Consider the following 27,840-nt stretch of genomic DNA (forward strand, 5'->3'; position numbering starts at 1 on the left):
GATAAAAATAGAGTTTATAGAGGAACAAGAGGAGGGGTATATTGCCAGAAGGGGAAACTGAGGCCATAAGCCTTCGGGCAGTGTGTGTATATTCTGGGGTGCTGCTGGAACAACAAGGAGGTCGGGTTTCAGATCCTAGTCCCTCTCTTACAAGTGTCTGCCTGAGTTTGTTTCCTCCTGGGCAGGGAGAGAGGTCTAATGTAGGAGCTGAGTGAGGCTCTGGTGGCCATCTGGGGACACAAACAGCAGCTTGGCAGCGAGTTCCTTTACCTTCCTCACTAGTGCAGTTTTCTCATTCCTAAGATGGGCATAAAATTAGTGCTTAGCTCACAAGGCCACATGTAAAATGCGCAGAACACATATGGTGTGTGTTAAATAAATATCCACATTATTACATGAAAAATTGGAATCTCATTAATACTGATCATCACTTAGGAGGATTAGATACTAAGTATAAAGTAAAGACTCAATCCACTACTGTCATTTCTATACTGAGGTTTAAATCGTTTTTCTTTCTCTCTCTTCCCTCCCTCTTTCCTCCCTCACTCCTTTCTTCCTTTCTCTCGCTTTTTTTTTTTTTAAAGATTTTATTTATTTGACAGAAAGAGCACAAGCAGGGGGAGGGGCGGAGGGAGAGGGAGAAGCAGACTCCCCACTGAGCAGGAAGCCCGGTGTGGGACTCCATCCCAGGACCCAGAGATCATGACCGGAGCCCAAGGCAGACGCTTAACCAACTGAGCCACCCAGGCACCCTCCCTTTCTTCTTTTTTCTTTTCTTTTCTTTTCTTTCTTTTCTCTTCTCATCTTTTCTTTTCTTTTTTCTGCTCTTCTCTTCTCTTTTCTTCCTTCTTTATTTCTCTCTCTTTCGTCCCTCCTCTCCTCTCTTCTTTCTTGCTTTTGAGAGCTTTCTATTTCCAACCCTAAATCAATGTTTGCAGCCTTTCTGAGTTGAATACTTTTAAAATTTGGCTTTACCAGCAGTAATTCTAATCTCTGGACATGATTCTTCCCAAGGCCCTTGCCCTCAGTAAACCAGTTTGACAATTTAGCTTCAAAAGTTCAGATCAACACAACTAGCTTATTCCTACCATAGAACAAATATTGAGGGAAACAGATTGAAGATCTGAGTTGATTTCTGTAAACATGTGGTGAATTTACCCACATCTCACACTGGGATCTTTTTTTTTTTTTTTTTTAAGATTTTATTTATTTATTTGACAGAGAGAGAGAGATAGAGAGAGCAGGAACACAAGCAGGGGGAATGCGAGAGGGAGAAGCAGGCTTCCCGCTGAGCAGGGAGCCCAATGCGGGGCTTGATGCACGGCTCGATCCCAGGACCCTGGGATCATGACCTGAGCCAAAGGCAGACGCTTAACGACTGAGCCACCCAGGTGCCCCTCACATTGGGATCTTTTATTTATATTTTAAATTCACTATGTCATAGAAGGGGGCAGCTGAGAGAAAGAGCTCCAACCAAAAGCAGGAAGCAAAGCTAGAGAAGAGGGACAAAGACTTAGAGAGCTGTAAAATGGACATATAAGCCAGGATAGGAGTAAAAGGGCACATAAGGAAATCATAAAAGCTATCTTTTGTAAGTCTTACAAATGTGCATATTGGCACATGATGGCTTGCTTAGAGCTGGGTGAGAGCAAACTGCAGTAAGCTCTTGAGATATTTCCAAACATCCAGTGTTTGACTTGTAAGAACAAAGTGCCAAGATTTTTCACTGAGTCATTACTTCTAGAACAGTGCGGGTGAGAATGTCAAGATTATTGTAGAGGGCTGCTCTGGTTCTTGGACAGTAATTGCAATCGGCCATTCTAGTTACTTGGCACTGAAGGCAGCTTGTTACTATATTTGGGGAAGGAGTGGGGAGTGAAATAGTATTAATTACAATTTAGAATAACCATCTGGTCCTTCAGTCTTGTATAGACACGTTATTTAATAGGTATAACAAAATGTGGGATCCTAGCATGAAATCTGTATTATATAAATAAAAATCTGCTATGTGCGTCTAGACTAAGTGAGGCAGAGGAAGAGGGTGGAGGACTAGACTAATGAGCGGCTCTTCTTCCCTTTAAACCTGAGCTACTCCTAGAATTTTCCAGATTCAGCTAAAATATCAAACTCATCTTTTTAGTTAAAGGTCAGTGCTATGCTTAGAATAGGAAAACTAGAACTGTTTTATCTTTTATCTGATGAGACATTTCTGTTTATTAAAATGGAAAATGTTTAGCCTATTAAGATATCACTCTTAGAATCTAATGACTGAAGAAGTATCTGTCAAAAAATTTAAATCAAAACGCAGTGTATGTATAGGGACAACATTGGGTTTTCAGGGACCTACCTCAGTTGGAAGTTTTTATTTTAGGATTAAATGAATTTGTAGATCCCTTAGGAGAATTCTCGAATGTTTGAATGCTTTTAAGGTTACTTCATTCTTAATGTTAACTGTATTTCTGATACTTTGGGGGATACTCATATAGATAGTCCAAGTAAGATAACACTGTAGTACTAACCATCACCACAGGAGGGCAGGATGCTAACACTTTTGACTCAGTATTTCACTAGCCCTTGCTTTATCTTTGGAAGTTCTCTTCACAATCTTTTTTGAATGGGGTGGAAGAGTGTTTAAAAGATTAGCATTCTCTCTCTCTTTCCCTCTCCCTCTCTCTCCTTCTGTGTGTGTGTGTGTGTGTGTGTGTAATTTTACTTAATTATATATATATATGTGTGTGTGTGTGTGATAAGTGGATAAGTGTGATGTCAATCAAATATTTCATTTGCAGGAGTCAACAGAAACAATAATTATATTTTTCATAAAATATTTATGCATTTCTGGACTGAACAGACTCTCATTCTAAAACTCTAACTACTGGCTTATTGCAAATCATTAGTGTGTCAGTTAATTAGTGGAGGCTATAACTACATTTCTCAGGTAAGCTAGAAGAAACAATAAACCTATTTCTGGATCCTCAATTTTAGTGCTTCCCTAAGGAAGAGAGTGAGAATTTGCACTACTTTCATTTCCAAGAGGTGTACAGAAAAAATATGACTGATTCTATGCCCCTGAGTGATTGAGAATCACCATTTGGATTTCAGAAATAAGTATCTCAACTGGGTTTTTCAAAGTTCAGGATGTAAAAGCTTAGATAAACTTAAACAGGACATTAGAATATCCTGGGTAAGACTAGCATTAAGTTGGATCAGTTTTTGGAACCATCTCTATTATATTGAGTTAGAGTTTTTGTATTTTTCTGGGTTTTTATACTTAGCACAATTAAATAATTTTGTAATCCCAATTATGATTAAGTACTTGAAAAAAGAAGGCTTAATTTAGGGAAAAAAATTGGAAAGAAATGTTAGAGTGTAAAGACCTAAATTACCTGGACACCGTAACATTTTAAGACTTTCTTTTTGTCATTGAATTTTCCTAAAGTGAACTTTGAAGTTTTATTTTGAATTTGACTGCTTCCATCTAGTGGTCTTTCTTTACATAAATAAATGTCAGTTTTTAGCTATTTAAATAATTTGCTTTCTCTCTGAAAGACACATTATCTAACTAACATGAATCTAACTTATTTGTAGGCTTTTAAGTCAGGGAAATTAAAGTGTATTATTACATTTATAACTTCCCAAAAATATTCTCCAAAGCTACCAAACAGAGACCAAAAAAAAAAAAAAAAAAAAAAAGAATCAGTTTATTAAATTCATGTGAATGAATGAAATCTTGAATTAGTTAACAGGTGTCTATTTTTACACTTAGTGTACATTTATATTTATGTAATTATAGTAAATATATGATTTGATAGTGTCATATAAGTGTTATAGTATACGTATTGAGTGTTGGAAATTTGTCATTTATAGTGAATCTGGAGTTTTTGGTTAAGTCTTTTTATAAAACAAAGATAACATATTTCACTCATTTATTCATTTTATTTTTTTTTTTTTTTTTTTTTTTTTTTTTTTTTTTTTTAAAGATTTTATTTATTTATTTGAGAGAAAGAGAGAGAGACAGAGAAACAGCATGAGAGGGGAGAGGGTCAGAGGGAGAAGCAGGCTCCCCGCTGAGCCGGGAGCCCGATGTGGGACTCGATCCCAGGACTCCGGGATCATGACCTGAGCCGAAGGCAGTCGCTTAACCAACTGAGCCACCCAGGCGCCCTCATTTATTCATTTTAAAAAGGAAGTGTCTGAAGGGAAAAATTGACTTCTGGAAATGTTTATGTGGCATTTTAAAGATATTACTCTTTAAAAATGAAATGCTCTTCCTTTTATAATAACTAATAATGAGTTTTGAACTATGGAGTAAGTTTCATTCTCTTACCCTTATCACATGACTGGTGTTTGGATGATTTGCAATGATTTGAAAATATGAAAGGCTTTTTATATTTCCTAATTCTTCCTCTTTAGTTTTGAGTATTTTCTGTCTATCCTAGGATATAGAACAACTTCATCAAAGTGGGGAAGAGTGAACGTATCTACCTGTTGCATACCCTCAGATACCCTACAATTGTTTCGTCAGTCACTCCAGACTATGTAATAATATTTTTGCCTGTGTGGTCCGTCTGTCTCCCTTACTTAATTGTAAGCTCCACGAGGCCAAGACCGTATCTGTTTTGTTCACCATTATATCCTCAGTGCCTAGAACAGTACCTGCAACATAATAAATGTCCTGCGGCTATCGGTTTGTGACCAGTTAGTATTGCGTGAGACTGATGTAACACAATAGGACCTAGAGATTTAGGCAGTCCTCACTGTCTGTTCCCTACTTCACTGACTCCATTCAAACATCTCTCCCAGGTACATCCCTCCATTAGAAGAATAAGGTGGGTTATTGGTCTTTTCATTGGGCAAGAAAGTGTTCTCAGGGAAATGAAAATCACTTGATCAGTCCAACTCAGTACCCATGGTTTGATAACAGCTTGAGGTGATCAGCCTGCTCTGGGACACTTTTGCTTGGAGGAGGCATTAAGGGATATGGGAAAAGTGGAAGGAGAAATAAGGAGAAGGTATATGCTTCTGCTTTCACCTTGTCTATTCCATTTCCCTTCTTAGTGGACTCTCTGGACACTGCCCCTGTGAATGCCTGACTGTGGGCACACCCTTGAGCCCTCTCTTTGTTTCACATCCCACATTCAATCCATCAGCAAATTCTGTGGGCAGCTCCATTGAAGCCACCACTGTCTCTCACTTAAATGACTATAATAACCTCTTGACTGATCCTCCTGATTCTGTCATTGGTCCTTTCAATCTGCTCTCAACACACAGGTCAGAATGATACTTTAAAACCAAAAACAGATCATGTCAGTTCTCTGGTCAAAAACTTCCACTGGCTTCCCATTTTACATGAAAAGCCCAAATCCTTACAACTTCCTGTAAGATCTGGCTCCCTGTATTTCTCTGTCCTCATTGTTTATTGCTCTTTCCCTCAGATAATTCACTTCAGCTACACAGGCCTTCCAGCCATTCCTGAATCCACAAGACTCACTCTTGTCTCAGGGCCTTTGCACTACCTAGGCATTCAGCCAGGAATAATTTTCTCCCAAGATATCTTCATTCCCTTACCTCTTTTAAGTCCTTGCCCAAATATTTCACTCCATTGAGAGCTTTTCTGAGCACTGCACTTAGAATCACCACCCTCCAACCCTCCCACCCCCGACAGTCCCTATCTTCTTCTCATGCTTGATTTCTCCCTAAAGTATGTAATATCATCTGATGGCTTATTTATTTGTTCACTATCTGCCCTGGAATCTTAAGTGAATTCACTCACCAGTCAAGTACTACAGGTGCTTGCAAAGGTCCCTGGGGTAAGAGATTTTGTTTGTCCTCATCACTGCCATATGTCCACTATCTATTAGAGTACATGGCACATTTAGGTACTAAGTAAACATTGTTGAATAAATTACTCACTGAAGGACAAATTCAAATCCTCTGGTAAAGCTTCATGTATCACTGACTCTGCAGCAGCCTTGGTAGGAAGACTTTAATTTCCGCTGTGGTAAATGTTTTGAAGGTCAAAAGAAAGATGCTTGCTGCATGAACCTTACCCTCCCTTTGGCTCCAGAAGTGCATCCCCTGTCCTCCTAAAACTCTGTGGGCTGGGGTGCCACAGATCATGAAGGTGGGGGCATCAGCAGGAACCTGGGAATTTGTACCAGGGTTTCAGAATGGAGACTGGGGAGTCATGTGTTTTATACCAAATGAAAGGTAACAGTATAAGACAGAATGAGTGTATACCTTGGGCATCAGAGGAGAGACAGCATTTCTGGCTGGTGTGGGAACATTAACTCCGGGGGAATGGGACAGTTTTGTTAGCAGAGAACAGGAAAAGAGAGTTCTCATGAATGTGTGTTCTGGGAGTGAATGGTGTGAGTCACAGGTTGAGTCAGAAAAGTGCATGGTATTTTGAGGGGTAGAGAGCAAACATTTGTTGTCAAGTAACCGTACAAGCATAGTGCAGAGAAAAGGGTTCCAGTCCTAGTTTTGCTAAAGGTCCCAAGTAGCATCATAAGTTGTGTAGAACCCTCAGAATTCTCATTTGGGAATCAGGAGAGGCAAGTGTGCATTCTAGCCCTTAAAGAGACACAGAAGACACCAGGATCAGATGGTGGAGAATTTCTGACTCTTTCAAATGTTCAGGTTCAAGTTCTCCAAATTAGCTTGACTTGGAATCTCAAGAAAGGGAACTCACTTGCTAACCAAATACTATAGATGAAAGTGATTCAGACAGGAAATCTAAGTGAGAAAGGTAAATAAGTAATCAAGGAATTGACCCTGGCCTACATTGACAATGCTGTCCTTCTCTAACAGGGTCACATGTGATTAACAGAGCCCATGATGCCATGATGCCTGTGATTGGAAGATTTACCTTCAGGGGAAACACACCTATGTTTCTTGTTAAGATAGGAAGCATTACGGCTAGTTCAGGCCCAAGGAAATCAAAGGGGTATTCGAGAGGGAGGAAAAGGTGGCAACATCACCAACTGACCCTTCTAAACACTACCTATAGTTACTTATGGTCACCTAGAGTTTGTCACGAGAAACAGGTGAATTCTTTCTTATTTGATTGAGGATGATGACCTAGAGAGCAAAGGAAAGCCCTGAACATCCAAGTACGCATGAGATGTGCAGAAGAAGGTAAAACTGCCAGCGACCAGGAAAGAAAAGACAAACTTAAACACAATTTCGCAACTTAACCACACTGGGTCCTACTGTATGTAACGGGGATTCGATCATCAGGTTCACACAGGCTTCATTAATTTTTCATAGCTTCCTGGAGGCCAATCTGGAAGAAATAAAGATCTTAGCCATGTGGGTGGGGAAGAGCATAGACCACTTGTAGTATCTGCCCGGAAAGAGGGGAGAGGAAACGTTGATGCATTTGCCAACCCTTGGTGGAGCTTTGTTGCCATAAATGAATTTGAAGCCCAATTTGCAAAGTTGCTTTTTTTTTTTAAGTATTGCACATGGACAACTTATTTTTTTCCTCAGAGATCTCACTGCTCATTGTGCATTAAGTCCTAAAGTCTCGGTAAAGTAAATACAACATGCTTGCTTTTGCCCTCTGAATTGATAAGGTCAAAGAAGTAGGAAACCCTGTAAAAACATCCTGGGTAAAAGAGGGGGTTTTGTGCTTAGAGCTGAGTGAGGTAATGAAAGTGTTTTTCTTTCAGCACACAAGGGGAACACACTATTTGGTGGGAAATGTGGTGAGCATATGCCTGAAAGCAATGATGCACCAATGGGCCAATGCAGGTCAGAACCTTCAGCACCAGCAGTGGATGTGCTGATCCTCTCGTTTCACTGTGAAGGTCCCTGAATGGAGCCTCCTCGCAAGCCCTCCTGCTCTAGTTTACAAGTTTCTGCTCAGGCCCCACTCTCCTTTTGGTATTGCCTCTTCACTTCCTCACTCCACACTCCAGGTACCAGCGCTCTCATGGGGCCTCTGGGTTACCTAAATGTGCTAAATAGTCCATCAGCTCCCTCTTTGCTTCCCCAGCGTGCCTTGGCCAATCTGCTCCCATTCTTGTCAGTACCCTCTTTCTGAACTACCCACAAAAAGAGACATCTGACACACATATTCACTCCAAGGCATTAGTAACTGAAAACAATAAAGTGATATCCCTTCATCCTAACAGGTAAACCAAGAGAGGGAACGAGGGATATTTGGGTTGAGACTGTGCTGACAAGTCCTCTACTGACGCATGAAACCAGCCCTTCCCACACTTTGTATTGATGGTTTGGGATCATAAGTTCTTATAGCCCAACACTGATGAGCAAAATGTTCTGTTTTTTGTTTTTTCTTAGAACGATGTGTCAATATAAGCTGGAAGCAGAAACAAAATCTCTTTAATGTTTTTTATTTTCCTTTTTTATATTTTCCTTTGCGGTATAGCAGGAAACTTTTGTAAACTACTGGAACATAAATTTTAAAGCTTTCCCTTATGTCTTGGTTCCCTTACTACAGAAGAATCTTCAAAACATTTTAGAAAAAAGGCAAGTTACCTGTGAAGAAAGAATTTAAAAAAACTAAAGAACTATAAAGAAACCGTGTTTGAAGGATGAGAAGAGACTACCAGTGGAAGAAATGTGAAGATTTGACTTGGAAAGCAAAGCAAAAAATAGATGTGAACAACTAGAAAATAAAAGGATAAGAATAAAGAAGTTGAACATTAAAGTATTTCTTTTGTAGAGCTGAAATAAAGTGCAAATCTGGATATTGTGAAAAGAAGTGAAAGGAAGAAAAGAAAGAAGGAAGTTAGAAAAGTCTTAAGGGAAAAAAAGACATCAAAATAAAAGTAAGCTATGAATATTCTGAATTTTTATTTTCTCTAAAATTTATTTTTTAATATATGATGTCATAGTGAGACTTGACTGGACTTATTTTATTGCATCATTTTAAATTTCTGTTGAAAATTCAAGCCAGTACCTGCTTAAAACACCGTTCATGAAGAGAAAGCAGCCCTGGGAGAGAAGATGACTAGAAGGGAAACAAATAGAAAACAGGGGCAACAAAAAAAAAGGGAAAAAAGATCACAATACCACAATTACAAAGGTTGGTTTGCAAACTCTGAGAGGAAGCACTGGGTAGTGGTTAACATGTTTGTAGTTACATAGATCCGGACTTAAATTCTGACTCTGGAGCTTTGATAGCAGTGGGATGGACCTTGGCCAGTTTTCTTAACTTCGTCTGTCTGATTCAGCTCTAAACCCTTGTGCCCGCAACAGGGCCTGGCACGCAGAAGGAGTACACTTAGTGTCTGTTGAATGAATGGTTGAAAGACTGCTCCAAATTGAATAATAATTCTTACCTAATGGGGTTGTGGTAAGATTCAAGTTAGATTGTATCTATTAGCTTATTATTAGAATATTGTCTGTATTGAAAGTGGACTGTATTTTGGGTAATGTGGAATTACATGTGCAAGGGCCAGCTTTTCACAAGTTCTTGACACATCATTTAGGATCCTAATTTGTACTTAGGTATATGTGGCCCCAGAGTTTCTGCTGTGTCCTCACATTATAGATGGATCATCTGTGCCCCACAACCTCTAACATCCCTGTGCTATACACTATTATATACTTGCCCCATAAGACAGTATATAACGAGTATATAGTTCTACACACAGTGCATGTATTAGGTGAACATATTAGGTACTTGGTAAATGATTGCTAAATGAATAAATGAGAGGAAGTTGGCAGACAGTGTAAGAGAGCTGCTAGGCACCATTGCCAAGAATCCCCTTGCAACTCATACAACCCTTACTGCCACATCATTTTGTTGCCAGATCCTCACAGTGGAGGCAGGCTGCCAGTCACTGGATTCCTCAGTATGTCTCTCCACACTCAAAACACACTTCAATTAATGTCTAAGACCCCAGGTCCTTTGTATCTAGTTATCATCTCCTGAGATAAAACCAAAGATGGTGAGAATGTGGGGTATGGATAAGGAAAAATGCATGAATTCAAGCAAGTTTGTGGTTAAGGGAAAAAAACTGAATCAGATAAGGAGTAAAATCCTTATAGTTGGAGTGGACCATGGAGTTAGCATTGCACCCATGCATCCTCAATCTTCAAGACTCTGCTCGATGATTATCAAGGTAACATGATGGACAGAGAAAATGTGGATATCACCAGCCCACTCCTCTGCCCTTCCCAGGTTATCCATAAAGAAATACTGGATAAAATATGTATTAAAATATTATATATTAGATAACTTGAAAAGAAAGAATAGGGACTAGTTAGGAGTCTGATACAAAGTGAAAGCTCAGAACCATTAGGATGAACAGAGCTGAAGCCATGTGGTCTTCGGTGGTATGTGCTATAGGTTGTTTTTCCAACACCTACAAGGTGATAGGAAGTTGAACAGTGGAGCCATGAAGGAGTTGTCCAGTCTATGAATTATGAGCAGATTAACTCTATTCATCAGTGGTAGTACTTGGGCAGAATTGGATGCCAGATTACTTCACTGGGCTATAATAGATAAGCACCCACCAAAAATATGGACATCAGGCCTATGGGTGGGATGTGAATATACAATACCTTCACATGGTAGAAACCTTGATGAGACACTAAAGTTAAAACTGGTATGGAACCAATGAGACTCTTAAAACTTTGGTAGAGGCAAATGCCAAACTGCCCTAGGCAGAAAGTCCCTCCACCCCTACAGTCCAGCATAGGAAGCATTTCCACAACTTCCACCAGAAATGAGCACAAATATAAAACACACAAGAAATCCCACCATCAACCTAGCACAAAACACCTGTGACAATTCACAGCCAGCACCTACAGATGGAAGAATTACATGAAAGGGAATTTTCAAGTAAATGTTAAAAATAATCAGAGATTAAAAATGAATAAGATCTATAAGATAAATTCAGGACATTGGAGAAAAAGAATTTGGATTTATTAAGAACAAAATAGTAATTCTAGAAATGGAAAATATGACAACTGAAATTTAAAATAATAATTAAACAGTAGGCTAGACCCAGTTGAAGGAAGAATTTGTGAATTAGAAATTATATCTGAGGAAATCACTCACAATGAAACATAGTGGGGAAAAAGGAATGGAAATATGAAAGTCATAAGCTACAGAGAAAATAATTAAAAGCTTCACCATAAGAATTAGTAGGATTTCCAAAGGTGAATATAAAGAGAATGGGATGTAGGAAATAAAGCGATAACAACTAAAAACATTCCAAAACTGAAGAAAGATAGATGGGGGTGGGGAAAAGGATTCACCCCGGGCTTACTTATTTGAGAGAATCTTGCCTGATTCCAGAGAGTGGTTTGGCTGTCCTTGATCTGTGCTCTAATTTTATGTAAGTTTATCATTGCCCCTAATACACTGTATACCCTTTGGGCCCAGGAATGATGCCTTATTCATTATGTGTATCTACTGCTCAATATTCTTGGCACATAAAAGGTACTTGATGAAAATTAATGGAGGAAGTAAAGAAGAAAGAAAGGAAGAAAGGAGAGAAGGCAAAGGAGGGAGTAAGGGACAGAGAAAGGGAAGGAGAGGGAGAGAAAACTTGATCAGCATTAAATACTAAAGAACTTGAAAAGATGTGTGTATGTGTGTGTGTGAAGACACACACCAGGTGTTGCATAATAAAACCGATTACATATGTCTATTAATTGTTATATATTTTTTAAATTTTTTATTTAAATTTAAATAAAAAACATATACTGTATTACTAGTTTCAGGGGTAGAATTTAGTGATTCATCAGTTGTATGCAACACCCAGTGCTCATTACATCAAGTGCCCTCCTTAATGCCCATCACCCAGTTACCCCATCCCTACCCATCTCCCCTCCAGCAACCCTCAGTTTGTTTCCTAGAGTTAAGAGTCTCTTATGGTTTGTTCCCTCTCTGTTTTTATCTTATTTTATTTTTCCTTCCTTCCCCCTATGTTCATCTGTTTTGTTTCTTAAATTCCACATATGAGTGAAGTCATATGGTATTTGTCTTTCTCTGACTGACTTATTTCACATAGCGTAATATCCTTTAGTTCCATCTTTGCAAATGGCAAGACTTCATTCTTTTTGATGGCTGAGTAATATTCCTGTGTGTGTGTGTGTGTGCACACGCACGCGTGCATGTCTTTATCTACTCATCTGTCAGTGGACATCTGGGCTGTTTCCATATTTTAGCTACTGTGGATATTGCTGCTATAAACATTGGGGTGCAGGTGCCCCTTTGGATCACTATGTTTGTATCCTTTGGATAAATACTTAGTAGTGCAATTGCTGGGTTGTAGGATAGTTCTGTTTTTAATATTAATTGTTATATTAAAAACTTCCTTTATTTCCAGAGAGGTGGGAAAACAGTTTTCAAAGTTCAGAGTTCAACATCTTTTCAAGGTTTATCCATGATGAATAGCTCTGAGTAACCAGTTATAACAAAACAAGTACAAAAGATAACAAGTACAGTCGATGTTTAATGCTGACTTGGCAACTGACATCTTGCCTGATGTTTGAATGTATCTTACAGATTCAGATGATTGAAATATTTTTACTTCCTACTTAAAATTGAGCTGAGCAATATCTGTTTAAAATTTACATATTCTACTCAGAGACTCTGCCTTTTCAGCAGTGGTTGACATGATAAATGCCTATGTTTAGTTTAAAAATTTTTTCTTTAAAAATTAAAATTTGAAGTTATAAAAATGATGAGAAAATGTTTGTGCAAGAATTTCAGTATATTTTATTGCACAAACCTTATCCTCTCAAAATAAATTTTAATAGACTTTCATAGAAGTATTTGAGGAATAAAATTCCACCTACTGAAGACTTCTGTGTTGTGATCTGTGGTGAGCATTCACACACATTGTGCTCTTTCCTCTTTCCCCAAGATCCTCACTTAGGGTTAAGAAAATAGGGTCAATATAAGCTGTATCTATTGAGTAAGGTCCCACAGTAGAAAAAAAACAAAGTTGACATGGGTCAGCTGTCTCCAAATCCCTTACTCTTTCTTCTATCAAGTATAGATGGCTTTGTAGATTACTTGGATTGTCTTAAGAGTCTGTGTGAGTGGTGTTTGATAAATAAATATGAGTGATATAAAGAGTTAATGTGATATGCTTTCCCATCCATCAATGGTGGAGTAACTGATCTCAGACTCCTCCTCCCACTGTAAACAACAGTACATATTTCCTTGCTATTTTGTTAATTGTTTTTTGATTCTTTTGTGGACCTTATTTCTCATCCTGCTCTTTTTGTGTGTGTGTGTGTTTTGGTGTCTATTGATATCAGTATGCTTTGACTTCTTTATCTTGTTCTTTTATCTCATTACTACAGGATTTTCCCTCGTGGTTATTATGAGGCTTACATAAAATATCTTAGACACCCTATTTTAAACTGATAACAATCTAACTTCAATAGAATTCATATACTTTATAGTTTTACTTCTTCCCCTAACATTTTAGATTATTGCTGTTACAATACATTTGATTTTTTAATTGAAATAAAATTCACATAACAAAATTAATTTTAAAGTGTGCAATTCAGTAACATTAGTGCATTCATGTATTATGCAAACCTCTATCAGTTCAAGATTTTCATCATCCCAGAAGGAAACCCCACATCCTTTATGTAGTCACTCTCCATTTGCCCTCCCTCAAGCCCCTGGCAACCACTAATCTGCTTTCTGCCTCTATGGATTTACTTATTCCGGATATTTCATATAAGAGAAATCATACAATATGTGATCTTTTGCACCTGATGGTTTTGACCAGTGTCTTTGCCTTCCCTGCATCTGATTCCTTAGCCCTGAAGGCAAGAGAAAATAATTTATTTTTAAATGTTACCCAGTGAGTTTAAGCCCCAGTTAGGAACCCTGACTTGACTTCACACCTTGGAGAGTTGGAAGCAGAGCTCTCAGAACCTATCTTAGAATGTCATGAAGTTCAGTTGAGTTCATGGTGGTGGTGAGAACATAACTGGAGTTTTTCTCAGGTCATGGAGGAAACTGTCAGTGATCCAGAAAGATTAGGGACTCAGAACAAAATTGATGTCATTAGAAACCACTTCAGTAGATATCTAGTGCGGTGGACAAGATAACTTCAGGGGATAAGGAAGCACTGCTCTAGCACACAGATCTGCTCTAGCCCCTGCTCAGCCACCGCACATCAGTGAGCTGGTAGGTCACTTCACTTCTCCTGGTCCTTGATTTCTCATCATTAAGATGAGCAGCAGGTTGACCTACAACAAGTCCAAAGTCCCTTCCTCTTATAAACCTTCTTGGACTCTTCAAGATGGAATGCTGTTAGCAGAAATAAATAAATATCGTGATTATGTGGGAACAGACACTGCACCCTGGAGGCTGATGGTCACAGAAGAAAATTTGCAGTTTAGGAGCATTACTATATAACAATTTATTATAGAGCAAAGGAGAAATGCATACTAGGATAGGTAATAATAAGAGCTAACACTCATTTAGTGTCTTCTATCAGTTTTTGTGCTAAATACTTAAATGTATTAATTCATTTGTGTGTCACAACAATCTGTGAGGTAGGTACTATTACTGTCCTCTTTATTTTCAGAAACTCAAGGCTTAGAGAGATTAAATTTTTAAGACAGCTAGTAAGTGGGGGAGCAGGCATTTCATCTATAGTTTATTTATTTTGTAACATGAACACTGAATCATTATATCTTAACATGTAGTAAGCAAAATGATTTTTAATAGCTCATACATCCAGTGTTTTATATAGTAGGGCTATAAGTACATCCACTCTTAGGGAGAACTAAACAAAGATGCACTGATAGTTTAATCAGACAGGGCATGTTAGGGTAGCCATGTAAGTGTTCAAGTTCCAGACTTCAAAATTTCAGGTGCTGAACCAACAGTATTTCAGAGGTTGCATTAAAAGGTTTTCGCACACTGGTTATAGAACTGGAGATTTTAATTCAATGTGGTAGTACTCCTAAGCCCTAACTCTGGGCGTAACTATCATCTATCTATCTATCTATCTATCTATCTATCTATCTATCTATCTAAAACTCTCTCTCTCTTACTTACAACATTGTTTACAAGAAGAGATGAATCATGGATTTGCATTATGCACCTGGAGAGATCTTCGAAGAAGCACTAAAGATTGATCATAAGTAATTTTGCAAGTATTTGTAGCTTATGAAAAAGATGAAGGGTATAACTCTTATTTGCAGCCTCATAGTGGCTGCTAAATGTTAACTAACTGTTGCTAGTTAGTTAGTTAGTAGTAAGTTACTGTATCAGAGTCCTGGAGGAAAGAAATGGCACTCTCCAACAAGAAACTTTAGTAACGGGGACTTTTCAATGGCTAAGGGACTATTTACTGGGTTAAAGGAAACCAATGAGAGGGTGATGAAACACTATAAGGCCAATAACTACAGGAAACCAACATCAATCCTAGGAGAAGGAGCAATTAATGGAGCCTTGCAAGAGTAACTCTACTTCTGGAGGTCAACCTACAGGACCTCTGGCCTTGTGTAAAGAGAGTCGGCTTACCTATGGTAACTTGTAGGGAAGGAGCCAGAGGATAAATGTACTAAACTTCCTCCCTCCCACCCTCTGATTCACTGCTCATGCCATCCGTGACAAAAGTCTAGTTAGAAGAGGACAGGGAAGTTGTTGGTACAGTCAAGGAAGGTCAGCTCTCATGTCGCAGAACAGGATGGAGAGGGTAGAGGATAGATCTGTAGAAGTAAATGGAAATATTCTAGAAATGTATATTTTATGTAGTCACAAGTTCACTTTCATCTTTCTATGCCTATCACATCCCATAAGACTGTGGAGGAAAATGGGAAAGGACTTGGCATTCTCTCCCTGATATAAGTCCCTAAGCATTTCTTTTTTTTTTTTTTTTTTTTTTTTAAGATTTTATTTATTTATTTGACAGAGAGAGAGATAGCGAGAGCAGGAACACAAGCAGGGGGAGTGGGAGAGGGAGAAGCAGGCTTTCTGCCGAGCAGGAAGCCCGATGTGGGACTCGATCCCAGGACCCTGGGATCAGGACCTGAGCCGAAGGCAGACGCTTAACGACTGAGCCACCCAGGCGCCCTAAGTCCCTAAGCATTTCTCATGCTAATAAGTCAAACAAGGGGACAAATATATGTTATATATTTATACAATGGTGCACAACAGATTTCCACTATAAGAGGATAACTTTGCCTTGTGCTGCTACTGGGTAGTTGATAAGTTAGTTGCACCAGGTGAGTCCTAATTAAGGCCATCAGACCTCTGTATTCAAAATTACATGATCCCAAGGGCTGTCCAAAGGCAAAAACAATAAAAGTTGGGATTTATCTTCTGTGACTGTACTTACCTATTAATCTGGTATCTTTTGGGCCTCATTCAAATGTCCTTATGCTATCCCTGACCCTCAGAGTGTGCACAGTCTAGGTCTGCACTCATAAAATAGTCCATGATCTAGATACATTTTTATATTTTTTAGCCTTTAGTGTCTCAGCCTTTACTAAAACTCACTTCTCCTGGGTTCTTTTCTGATGGAGCCTGCACAGCATTTGGATACACAAACTGAGAAACCAACTCAAGAAGAAATATGCTTAATGGTAAATAAATTTTTAATATACCACCTCATTTATACTAGGAAAGGGATCTCCAATGGCTCATTACACAGAAGTTTCTAAAGTAGGGATTCTTTGCTTACCTATAAAATCATAATGGGAACCATCTTGACTACTCAGTGGGTATAAAGTTAATGTTGTTTAATGTCTTTAAGCTGTCATTCATTTATTCAGACATGCATTTACTCAATATCTGCTATGTGCTAGGCATCAAGTTAGTGCTGGGTATGTTGAGAATAAAGCACTCTGGTCACCGGTAAGATGCTCACAAGTAAGATGCTCTGGATTTGTCAAAGAGAAATAGTGAGATGAGGTCTACAAGTGTACAATCTCAGGGGCTATTGGATCAGAGAGTGGAAGAAACTATTACAAATTGGGAAGCAGAAGGTGATGGAAGGACAGGAAAGGCTTTTGAAAGGCTTTCTTGAGCTAAGCTCTGAGAAACTAGTAGGAAAGAGCTAAATGAAGAATGGAAAATTTTCTAGACCCCCCCAAATGGCATGACAGCATGAGACATTTGAGAAACAGTAAAATGGAAAGAGGGAATGTTGTAAGGAGGAGCAAGAGATGATGTTGGGAAATGAGACAAGTTCTTAAGGTCGTTATTGGTCAAGCATAGGATTTTGGACTTTATACATTATACAATGGACTTTATTTCATCACCCAATAAGGATGAAACCCAAGAGATTATACATAGTACATTTGTATTTTTTTGATAAGAGATGTGACAGAGACAATGCTATTCACTGTGCCATTTAATTTTCTTTGTAGGCACATTTTCCAGACTCCTGTCATCTATCTGGGGACATAAGACTTGTTCTGATCAATGGAATATGTGCAGAAGTAATGTACACCATCACTCTAAAGGGTCCAGCCTCAAATATCCTGCATCATGTTCCACATTCTCTCAATTCACTTATCAAGTAATTAAATGTAGGTGGTCTAGAAGAGGAGTCCAAGGAAGTCCTAGGAGATAGTGGAGCTACATGATGGGAGGATCTTTTGTCATCACTTGAAGAACTGTCCAGGAGAGCAGCCATTAGACTATGGCATGAGGAAGGAATAAACTTTGTTGAGGTAAGCTGCTGGGATTTGGTGACTGTTTTTTAGAGTAGATAACATGAATTACACTAACTAGTACAAGAGAGTCTGTTGGATCCTCAGCAAGGGAGTAATATAATTAAGTTTACATTTTAAGGGCACCTGGGTGGCTCAGTTGGTTAAGTTTACATTTTAGTAAGATTACTCCAGCAGTGTACAGAGGATAAGCTAGAGATGGTATGGAAAACTTGGAAGTGGGGAGACCAGTCATATGATTAATGCAATAATCCCAGCAGAAAATGAAGATATCTTGATTTACAGTAATGGCAGCAAAGATGGCAAAAAGATACAATTACAGGATATTAACAGGCTAGAATCACAGTACCCAGGGATTAGTTTCAGGGATCTTAGCCTTGCTTCCACCCTAGAATCACCTGAGGAGATTTTAATAAGGCTAATATCCATGCTGCACCTGAGATCAAGTAGGTCAGAATCAACATGTTCATAAACTCCCTAGGTTATTCCAATGGGCAGCCAAGGATGAGAACCACTGGTTTAGAGCCATGGTTTCAGAATATGGTCCCTGGACCAGATGTATTGGTGTCACCTTGGAACTTGTTAGAAATGTAAATTCTCATGCCCTGCCTAGGGTGACCAATTGCTTCTGTTTACCTGGGACTGAAGGGTTTACTGATAAAGGACTTTTAATGTTAAAATTTGATAGTCCCCTCTATCAGACCTACTAAACTTAAATTCAAGAGGTGAGGCCCTGCAATCTGCATTTATATCATCGATTTGTCGTATAATAAGCTCTTGCCATTTTGTTGAATGAGTAAATGAATAAAGAATCTAAAATATCTTGCCTATACTCTTTGTACAAACCCGGGCTCCTTTAGGTCAGACCACACTGATCATACTGTTTGGAAGTACCCAGGTTAACTCTTCAGTTTCAGAAGACTCAAAATTAATTCCTGTTATGAGCTAAATTAATTCTTTGTTTCTAATCAGCAATCTTTTTGGGGCATGGGTTTTGTCTTGTATTTTGCCTAGTGCTGATTTTTCTGGGCATTAAGCCCAGTTGGAACTAATTTGTGTTTGTTTTTCCTTGTGCAATGCTTCCAATTTAATATAGAAATGGTCAATTTACTTATTATTCTTATTACTCACTTCATTTGCTAAAATAAAGATGTCCCAAGGTCTAGGCACAGGGTTAAAAGTCAGACCTCTGGGTTTTTCTTCTGCTTCTTACTGAATGACCCCAATACATCTGGATAAACAGTCAGCCAAGTAAACACAAACACGCCCTCTACATCTGGAGAGGGACTTAAGAATTAGCCGGTGCAGCCTTGTTTTCACACATAAGGAGAACAACACACACCATGGTTTGTCAGGAAATATTGTCCTGGAGTAATTATTACTGGTGCCCCCCTTCATTGTTAAGAGTGTCCCCATTTGGAGAATTAATTATATGGTCACCCAACATGTGAGGAATTTGAGAGTTGATATGTCCTAAGACGTGCAGTAGGTTAGTGACAGAACTGGACATATGGAAAAAAGTTTCACCTCTTCATACATTAATCTGCTTTTCCAACAGTTCAGGATGGGATGGTTTCTAGTTTCAAGTTTTATTATAAATAGCACTGCAATAATTTGACAAAAATATACATGTCACCATGTCCCATCTGTAGTCTTAGAGGAGGCCACTAGGATTAGTCTAGCATAGCACATTGAGTCTAAAGTTTCTGGTTGTATTTTATTTTATTCCATTCTAATATTATCTATCTATCTATCTATCTATCTATCTATCTATCTATCTATCTATCTATCTATCTATCTACCTACCTACCTATCTACCTACCTATCTATCTATCTATCTATCTATCTATCTATCTATCTATCTATCTAATCTATCGAGTTTCTGATTTGAAAATCCAACTTACATAAAAAGATCTCATGCCAGAAATAAAGTGGTGGCTGAGCACACAGATCTGCAACCAGATGTGTGCCTGGATCCTAGATGCATCAATAGCCAGCTCTGGCTTTAATCTCTCCATCTCTCAGTTTCCTCATTTGTAAAACAAGGATGATGACAGTAACAGTATTACCTAACTCCTAGGGACTTTTAAGAACTAAATAATGAATCATGTGTTTATTATATATAAAGCACTTAGACATTGTCTGGCACATAGCAAACATCATACGTGTGTTAGCTCTGATTATTGCTTTTATCATCATCCCATCTGCTACTAATCACTCTTCCCTCACTGGCACATCACAGTCCAGCAGTAATAAACCTTGGCTCAGACTTCTGTGGCTTTATGAAACTGCATGTCCTTAAAAGTGTGCATGGCAAAGGCAAAAACCATGGCCTACTGACTGCTGCATCCCAAGTAACCGGTAAGAAAATGGCAATAAGATAGGCACTTAATACATGCTTCTTGACTAAATGAGTAAAAAGATGAGTAAAATAATGGAGCTATTTGTTAGACAGATGTCTTTGCTCCAACTTCCTCTCAGAACTTTATCTTTTGAAGTGAGTACCCTTAAAATAAATCCCACAAAACCCTGGATCTTTTAGAGAGTTCTTGATTCAGAACTGAAGGAAGAAATACTCTGAATGAAGAGGGAGGCATAGGTACTGACAATAGGGATAGTATCCCAGAGGGAAATTTCCTGTTTTTGTGGTGGTCTGTTGCACATATATCTCTGGACTTTTAAAATTTAATTTCCTACATTGCCTGTAATTCTATCATTTGGACAATAACTTAGATTCATAAATATCTTCTTTGAAAGAGTGGAAATACCTAGAGGGAGAGTATACTGTTATTAGTAAAAAAGATTCATACATTTTAGCTCATTCCAATTTCATTTTTACTGACACCAGGTAAGATCACTTCCACTGAATTTAATGGAGATTTTGACTGCAGAAGTGAGAAGATAAAAGGAGTAATAAATAACTTTGGAGCATGGAGTACTTCATGGAAAGAATGAGGCCTGGAAGTATGTCTCAGAAAGGTTTAGAGCCTGGGGAGCAGGGTAGCATGAGATGAAAAAGAGGTATAAAAGGAGAAGAATATTAAAATAATGTTTTCCTGGTTTCTGGATTTTTTTTTTTTTTTATCCAGAGCCATGCCTAAACACAAGAAAGATAAGAAAACTTCCTTTTTCTGACTTCTTTTTTCTCATAACTGTATGGACACTGTTCCCTCAGAGAGTTTATGATAGATGTTAGGGATAGCATAGAAACTAATTATAGATATGGGCATAAAGGCAAGAATGAGTCATTTACTTAAAAATTCATCTTGAGGGGCGCCTGGGTGGCTCAGTCGTTAAGCGCCTGCCTTTAGCTCAGGTCATGATCCCAGGGTCCTGGGATCGAGCCCCGCATCAGGCTCCCTGCTCTGCGGGAAGCCTGCTTCTCCCTCTCCCACTCCCTCTGCTTGTGTTCCCTCTCTTGCTGTGTCTCTTTCTGTCAAATAAATAAAATCTTAAAAAAAAATTCATCTTGATATAATAAGAGAGAGACATATAACCTAAATGATATGGTCAACTTATCTGTATTAATCAAAAGAGACAGAAGGATATCAAATCTAAAATAACCAATAAGCCAAATATTACTAGACCTTAAGCTTCTTGAGCACGGGGGCTGAGCCTTACTCACCAACAGTTCCCCATAACCCAGACCACAGACAACCACATAGACTCTATGGAATGAAGGGATAGATGACTTGGGGTTAGAATCAAGTCAGGGACACATTTATTCTCTCTTCTTTGTTTTACTCTTCTCTTCCCTTTTTCATCTTTTTCTCAGCCTGACTCTGGGCCCTTTTTGCCTTAGCTCTAATGTCTGAGGTAAGAATTAGTTAAAACTTTTCAAGCTAGTTTATGTCAAGGACACAGACTACAAAATCCATAGAATCCAAAAAAGAGGTGAACCAACCAAACCCAAAAAAGGGTCTTCAGAGGCAGGATCCACTCTAGGGTTGTGCCATTAAAGACAGCTTCCTTCTTTCCTAGCCTGGCCTTTTGGTTCAGATTTTTGAGAGACTTTTATTGGCTACTGCACAGTCAATGGTTTGCTTCACTGGATTAGTGGACTTGGACTGGTCTACTTCCTTGGCCCAATCGGTTGTGGGCAGGAAGAGTAGAATCAAGTCACTTTGGGCTGATGGAAGAGTGTTTTATTAGTTTGCTGGGGCTGCTGTAAAAGGCACCCCACACTGGGTGGTTTAAACAACAGAAATTGATTTTTTCACATTTCCGAAGGCTAGAAGTCTAAGATCAAGGTGTCATCAGGATTGGCTCTTTCTGAGGACTGAGCGAAAGATCTATACCAGGCCTCTCTCCCTGGCTTATAGATGGCTCTTTTCTCTTTGTCATTCATACTGTCTGCCTTTTGTGTGTGCATGTCTGTATCTAAATTTTCTCTTCTTATTAATAGGACACCAGTCAGATTAGAGCCCATTCTAATAATCTCATTTAACTTTATTTACCTCTGTGAAGATCCTGTCTCTAAATACAATCACATTCTGAGATACTGAAGGATAAAACTTTAACCTATGAATTTTTTTGGTGGGGGGTGGGGCACAATTCAGCCCGTGCCAGGTACATTCTTTTAAATGGTAGCAAGAAAGTGTGAGCATTTCTTGTATTCCTGCTATTGAAAACTCTACTCTGATCTGTTATCTAGGGTTAATAACTCCAGATGAATCCTCACATAACAAACAGTAGATAGGATCAAACACAATATTCCTATTATGTCCTATTGGACAAAATTACACTTCCTTTTAAAATAAAAATACTTATTTTCAAAATAGCTAGAAAAGGCTTTATTTTTTCCCCAGAAAGGGAAGCCATAAAATTCTCCTTATTATAATTCTTGACATTTATTAATAAATCTAAATTACTCCTAACTTGATGTGAGAAGTCATCTACGTCCCAGTTCATTTTTGAGGTCTGTGTTACATATGGGATATAGTAATTATTCCTGACATTGGAACCTGGCCCTTGATGTTTCAGAGCATACTAAACCAAATCAGCATAAAAAGCTTCTTATGAAGCATACCAAATTAAACTCATGTTCAGTTTTCAATTATTCATCATCCCCAGGGTAGGGGGAGTTGATGCCAGAGTCAAAACAATGGAAACAGCAGTCTGGATCAGGACTCAGCAGCATGGAGCTGTGTACCAGGCAGCAGAAACAAGAGGGCGTGACAGAATGAATATGCGCTCCCAGCAGTCACTGTTGCTGCCTTTAAATCCTACCGGGCAGCCGTAGCCCCAGATCCGTGAGAGTCACAGTCCTCATAAACTATGCATCTACACAGCAAATGAGGGAGAAATGTGAAAACAGAATGGGGAAAGATAGATGCAAATGAGAAATTTTGGAACGCTGCCGATGTATGAATGGAAGGGTAGGGAAAGACCTTTATGGGAAGCTCACTATTACCAAGGAGAACCCAAAAGCTTACATACTTTCCTCTGTACCCTGGTGCCCTTATTTTTATCTAGAAGCAAGAAACTGATTCCAAGGTAAAGTTTTATATGCATATATATGTATATATATACATGTATATGTGTATATATGTGTATGTGCATATATATGCACACACATATATGGATTCACTATTTCTATTTCACATTAGCTGCTATTTAGTTTAATCCTAAATTAGGAAAAGAGTGGTGTCTATGTAATAGAAAAGATCAGCTCAGGCGGTGCACCAGCAGGTGACGGTACCTGGCATTACTCTTTTATTTAGGGCAACAGGGACACAGATCCACTCCCAGAGTTGGCATTGCAAACTCCACTGCCTCACTTGGCAGGAAACAAATAAACCTCTTGGTGATGACACTGACCCACAAGGCCTTTCCACTGAAAAATAAAAGGGCGGTACTTTTTTTTTGTCCTAAAATTTGATAAACTATTTTTATTTCTATTGAATTTAGTAAAAACATTGCTGTGGACTGAATTGTGTGCCCCCAAAATTCATTTATTGAAGCCCTAACTTCCAATATGATGGTCTTTGGAGATGGGGTCTTTTGGAGATAATTAGATCTACATGAGGTCCTGGGGGTAAGGCCCTCATGATGGGATTAGTACCCCTATAAGAAGGGACACCAGAGAGCATGGTCTTTCTTTCTACACACACACACACACACACACACACACACGCACGCATGTGCATACACATGCACACCTCCTTCAGGAAAAGCCATGTGAGCACACAGTCAGGAGGATATCTGCAAGCCAGGAAGACAACCCCCATCAGAACCTGACCATGCTGGCCCTCTGACCTTGGGTTCCAGTCTCCCAAAACTGTAAGAAAATAAATTTCTGTTTAAGCTATTCAGCCTATGGTATTTGGTTATGGCAGTTGAACAGAATAAGACAAATACATTAAGCATATAGGTTAGAGTTTGAAAATTCAGAAGAGAAAAAATTTCAAGAGATCTTGGAATGGAATAGGCACTCAATGTTTTATCAATACACAGGTAATAATACTTAATTTCTTAATGTGTAGAAGGGAGAAAGGAACTTATTTATTATCTAAAAGTCTGAGTGTGTTCCAGAAATATGCATTTTCCCATTAAACTCATAATTATTCTATGAAGTACATTGTCTTTATAGCAGAATGTAAACATAATTGGTTAAGTATGAAAACTCAGTCCTGTTTTGCTTTTCCTTCATTTCTTTTTTACATTGGAAAGATGGAATGCAAATATTCCCTCCCTACCCATGACCCATCTTTCATGTCCTGGGAGGGTTTATGGACTAAGTGCTTCTAGTCCTTAATGAAAAAGCAAAATTTTTTTGGTATTGATTTTCCTTCTACTTAGGAAAAAACAACAAGAAAAGAGTGGAGAGATTTTCCTAAGAAGCAGAGTGACTTGGAAGAAGAGAAAAAATAGAAACCCACACACCTCTTCCTTCCCAGCCCATAATGAAAGAGGGTCCCCTGGCTGGGGTGGGAGGCAGAGGCCTGAGGTACTGGAGCAGGGTGCTTGGGACACTTTCCTTGGCAATGTCCCTGCGAAGCCAAAGATCCCAGAGAAGTGTGGCTTGTTGACATGGCTAGGGCCAAGAATCGTATCTCCAAAAATTCTCCACATTGATCAAGACGGCCTTAACATTCCCCTCAGCTGGTCTTAACTCTAAATAGGTTTCTTCTTTTTTATTTTCTTCTTGACTATTGGCCTCTAACCTCCCTTTCTTGGAGTAGTTACTTTAGAAAACTTACAATTTAAAACTCTCTCTGTCCCTTTGAGATGTAAATCATCTCCCAGCTTCTTGCCAATTTTACACTCAGGAATTTGTTTCTTAAAAACATGCCAGCTACCCACCTGAAATGTAATAATCAAAAAAGATAAGGCACCTATCTCCCAATCTTTGTGAGAGTGTAGGAACCCTAAATAAGCACCAATTAGCAAACACAGAAATCCTAATCACAATGACAAATCTCTAGGCTAAAAGCATTCTCCAGTACTTTTCCACTACCTCACCCCACACTTTAAAACTCTGGCTTTTTGTTTCAACAATCTCTCTTCCCAGTTGCAATAGTCCTAAGTGAAGTATTCCTTGCTTGGTTAACTTCTTTTTTTTTTTTTTTTAATTTTTTATTGTTATGTTAATCCCCATACATTACATCATTAGTTTTAGATATAGTGTTCCATGATTCATTGTTTGTGCATAACACCCAGTGCTCCATGCAGAACGTGCCCTCCTCAATACCCATCACCAGGCTAACCCATCCTCCCACCCCCGCTTGGTTAACTTCTTCTGGTATATTTTTACTTGAGAATATCCCAAGGCTAGAAGAAAAGAATAGAGAGAAGGGACAGTGTGGACATCAACATGAGCACATCAGCAGTGACCTGTGTGGAGACATGACCAATAACCAGTGAGAGCCTCTTCTAACTCTTTGACATCACATGAAATACAAACTGTGGAACAGACTCGGGGAAACCATGTGGTTAAATTTCCTAGCAGTCCAGCAGAATGGGAGCTCATGGTTAAGATGTATAAGATAAAGTATTCCTTCTAACTTCCACACATTTGCTGATGCTGTTGCTACGGCCATGGTGCCCTGTCAGTGGAGAAATAAGAAAAGGAGGCTCAGATTCAGATAACGGATCAAGAGACATGAGGATAGGGTGGAGCCTAGGACATCTGAAAAGGAGATGCCAAGAGAAGTCAAGGAGGTTAAGTGACAAGCTAGTTGATGAGAAGTAATAGCTTAGGTACGGGGAGGAAGAGTTGATAAGAGATTGCAGGTAAAATAGATGTTACAATAGGTCTGCTTGCATAGGGCATAGAACAATAGGGCACAGGGAATCCTGCTTAATTTTGGAAAATGGGATGGATTTGACCTAGAATTATTTTTAACATTATTCCTGTGCCACAATATCATCACCATCTTTTTTTTTTTTAAAGATTTTATTTGTTTATTTGATAGAGAGAGCACAAGCAGGGGGAGCGGCAGGCAGAGGGAGAGGGAGAAGTAGGCTCCCCGCTGAGCAGGGAGCCCGATGCGGGGCTCCATCCCAGGATCCTGAGATCATGACCTGAGCTGAAGGCAGATGCTCAACCAATTGAGCCACCCAGGTGCCCCAATATCATCATCATCTTAATAATGATGCTAATATCTAACAATTACTGATGACTTTCTATAGTCCAAGCTTGTGATTTACACTCCTATTTTCATAATAATAAGAAATTCAGGTAACATAAGACTTAGAGCATTCATGGGACCACTATTCACTCAGTAGCTTTGAATCCTCTCTTTCCCTCACCCTTCTCATCGTATATTAACAAGTTCCTGACAATCTCTAAAATAGTGGATTCCAGCCACTTTTTTCCTATCTCTTACAGCCATTATCACCTCCCAAGCCACCTTCATTTCTCCCCTAGGCTATTGCAAGTCTTCCCTCTGGCCTCCCTATTTCCACACTTGTCTTTCTACGACCTATTCTCCAAGGAGGAACATGAATAATTCTTTTTTTAATGTATATTAATCATATTACTCAACTGTTTAAAATCCTCCAGTGGCTTCCCATCACCCTTAGACTAAAATCACAATTCCTCACTGTGACGTGATCTGCCTCTGGCCACGTCTACAATCACATTTCAGATCTCTACCTCAGGATAGTCTCGTTTGCTACACCCTCTGCACAGAATGTGTTTCATCAACCTTTTTTGCCTCCTTACCATTCAGCCCTCAGCTTAAAGAGAACAGCCTTCCCTAACAATCCTAGCCAAAGAACCCAGTCACTCTTTATTTCATTGCTCTTTCATTAATACATTTCTGTCTGAAATTCTTATTATTTGTTTAATTATTTATTTTCTCTCCTCCCCGCCCGGAGAACCCAATGAATACACAGATTCTCTTTGTCTCTTGTTCACTGATATATATATCCCCACTATCAGAGTGGAGCCCAAGCCACTCAACTGAGGCTATTCATTGAGAAGACAAAAGATAATGGAAGTCAAGAAAGGTTTCGAATGACTGCCAAGTTTATGCTATTGAAATCATGCTTTAATCCTTTATAATAGATCCCTATTTTATATATTTCATTTCCAAATTTGTTAGCATGGGATTTGAGGCTAACTCTGACCCTGCTCCTACTGAGCCATCTAGCTTCATTTCTCAACGATTGTCCCTCGTCTCTCTCCTGCTCCTATATGTCAGCCATACGCACACAGAACTTACACTTCCTCTAGAGTACGTGCACTTTCTGCTTGGGATGCCCTCATACTTGGCTTGCCCAAAATACTAGTTTTCTCTTTCTTAACCTCGATAAGTTTTATACATTTTACAATCTCATCTCAAGTGTAATCTCCAGGAAGCCTTTCCTCACTTCTTCCCTTTTCGCTCTCAAGGTTAGTTGTGACTCTGACACTTGCGTAACTGATGTCCATATGCACTCAAGCCTTACCACTGCAGTGCATACCAGCCCAGCCTCCCTTTGCCAGAAGCCTTCTCCCGCTCGGCTTGCTCACACACACAGCAGGTGACCAAGGCTGGGAAATTAATGGTTTAGCCCCACTTGTCTGAGGCGTGTGATCCACACTGTTTGCCTGTGTTCCCTGGCGGGTGTAATCCCAGTGGCTCACAGTGACACCTTGCTTTATCTTGTGTCCTTCCTTTCTCACTTACCCACTTCCCTACGGGTGTCTTCTTCACCCCCCAAATAAATTATTTTTACTCGAATCCTTGTGTTAGGTTTGTTTCT

General features: G+C 39.0%; 1 protein-coding gene across 2 annotated transcripts in view; it reads left to right on the forward strand.

The window, feature by feature from the left end:
* The window catches only part of TMEM64 (transmembrane protein 64), a 325,182-nt gene that overhangs the window by 60,758 nt on the left and 236,584 nt on the right, over positions 1–27,840 (forward strand). Inside the window, exon 3 of one of the 2 annotated variants that reach the window (XM_078072241.1) lies at positions 8,471–9,698. The exons of the other annotated variant lie outside the window; for it this stretch is intronic. Coding sequence (XP_077928367.1) covers positions 8,471–8,527 — 57 coding nt within the window. The 3' untranslated portion in view covers positions 8,528–9,698. Of the gene's footprint in view, positions 1–8,470; positions 9,699–27,840 lie in introns of those variants that run through there. 2 annotated transcript variants of the gene reach the window in all.

This window comes from Halichoerus grypus, chromosome 5 (genome assembly GCF_964656455.1).
Source record: "Halichoerus grypus chromosome 5, mHalGry1.hap1.1, whole genome shotgun sequence".
Classification (NCBI taxonomy): domain Eukaryota; kingdom Metazoa; phylum Chordata; class Mammalia; order Carnivora; family Phocidae; genus Halichoerus; species Halichoerus grypus.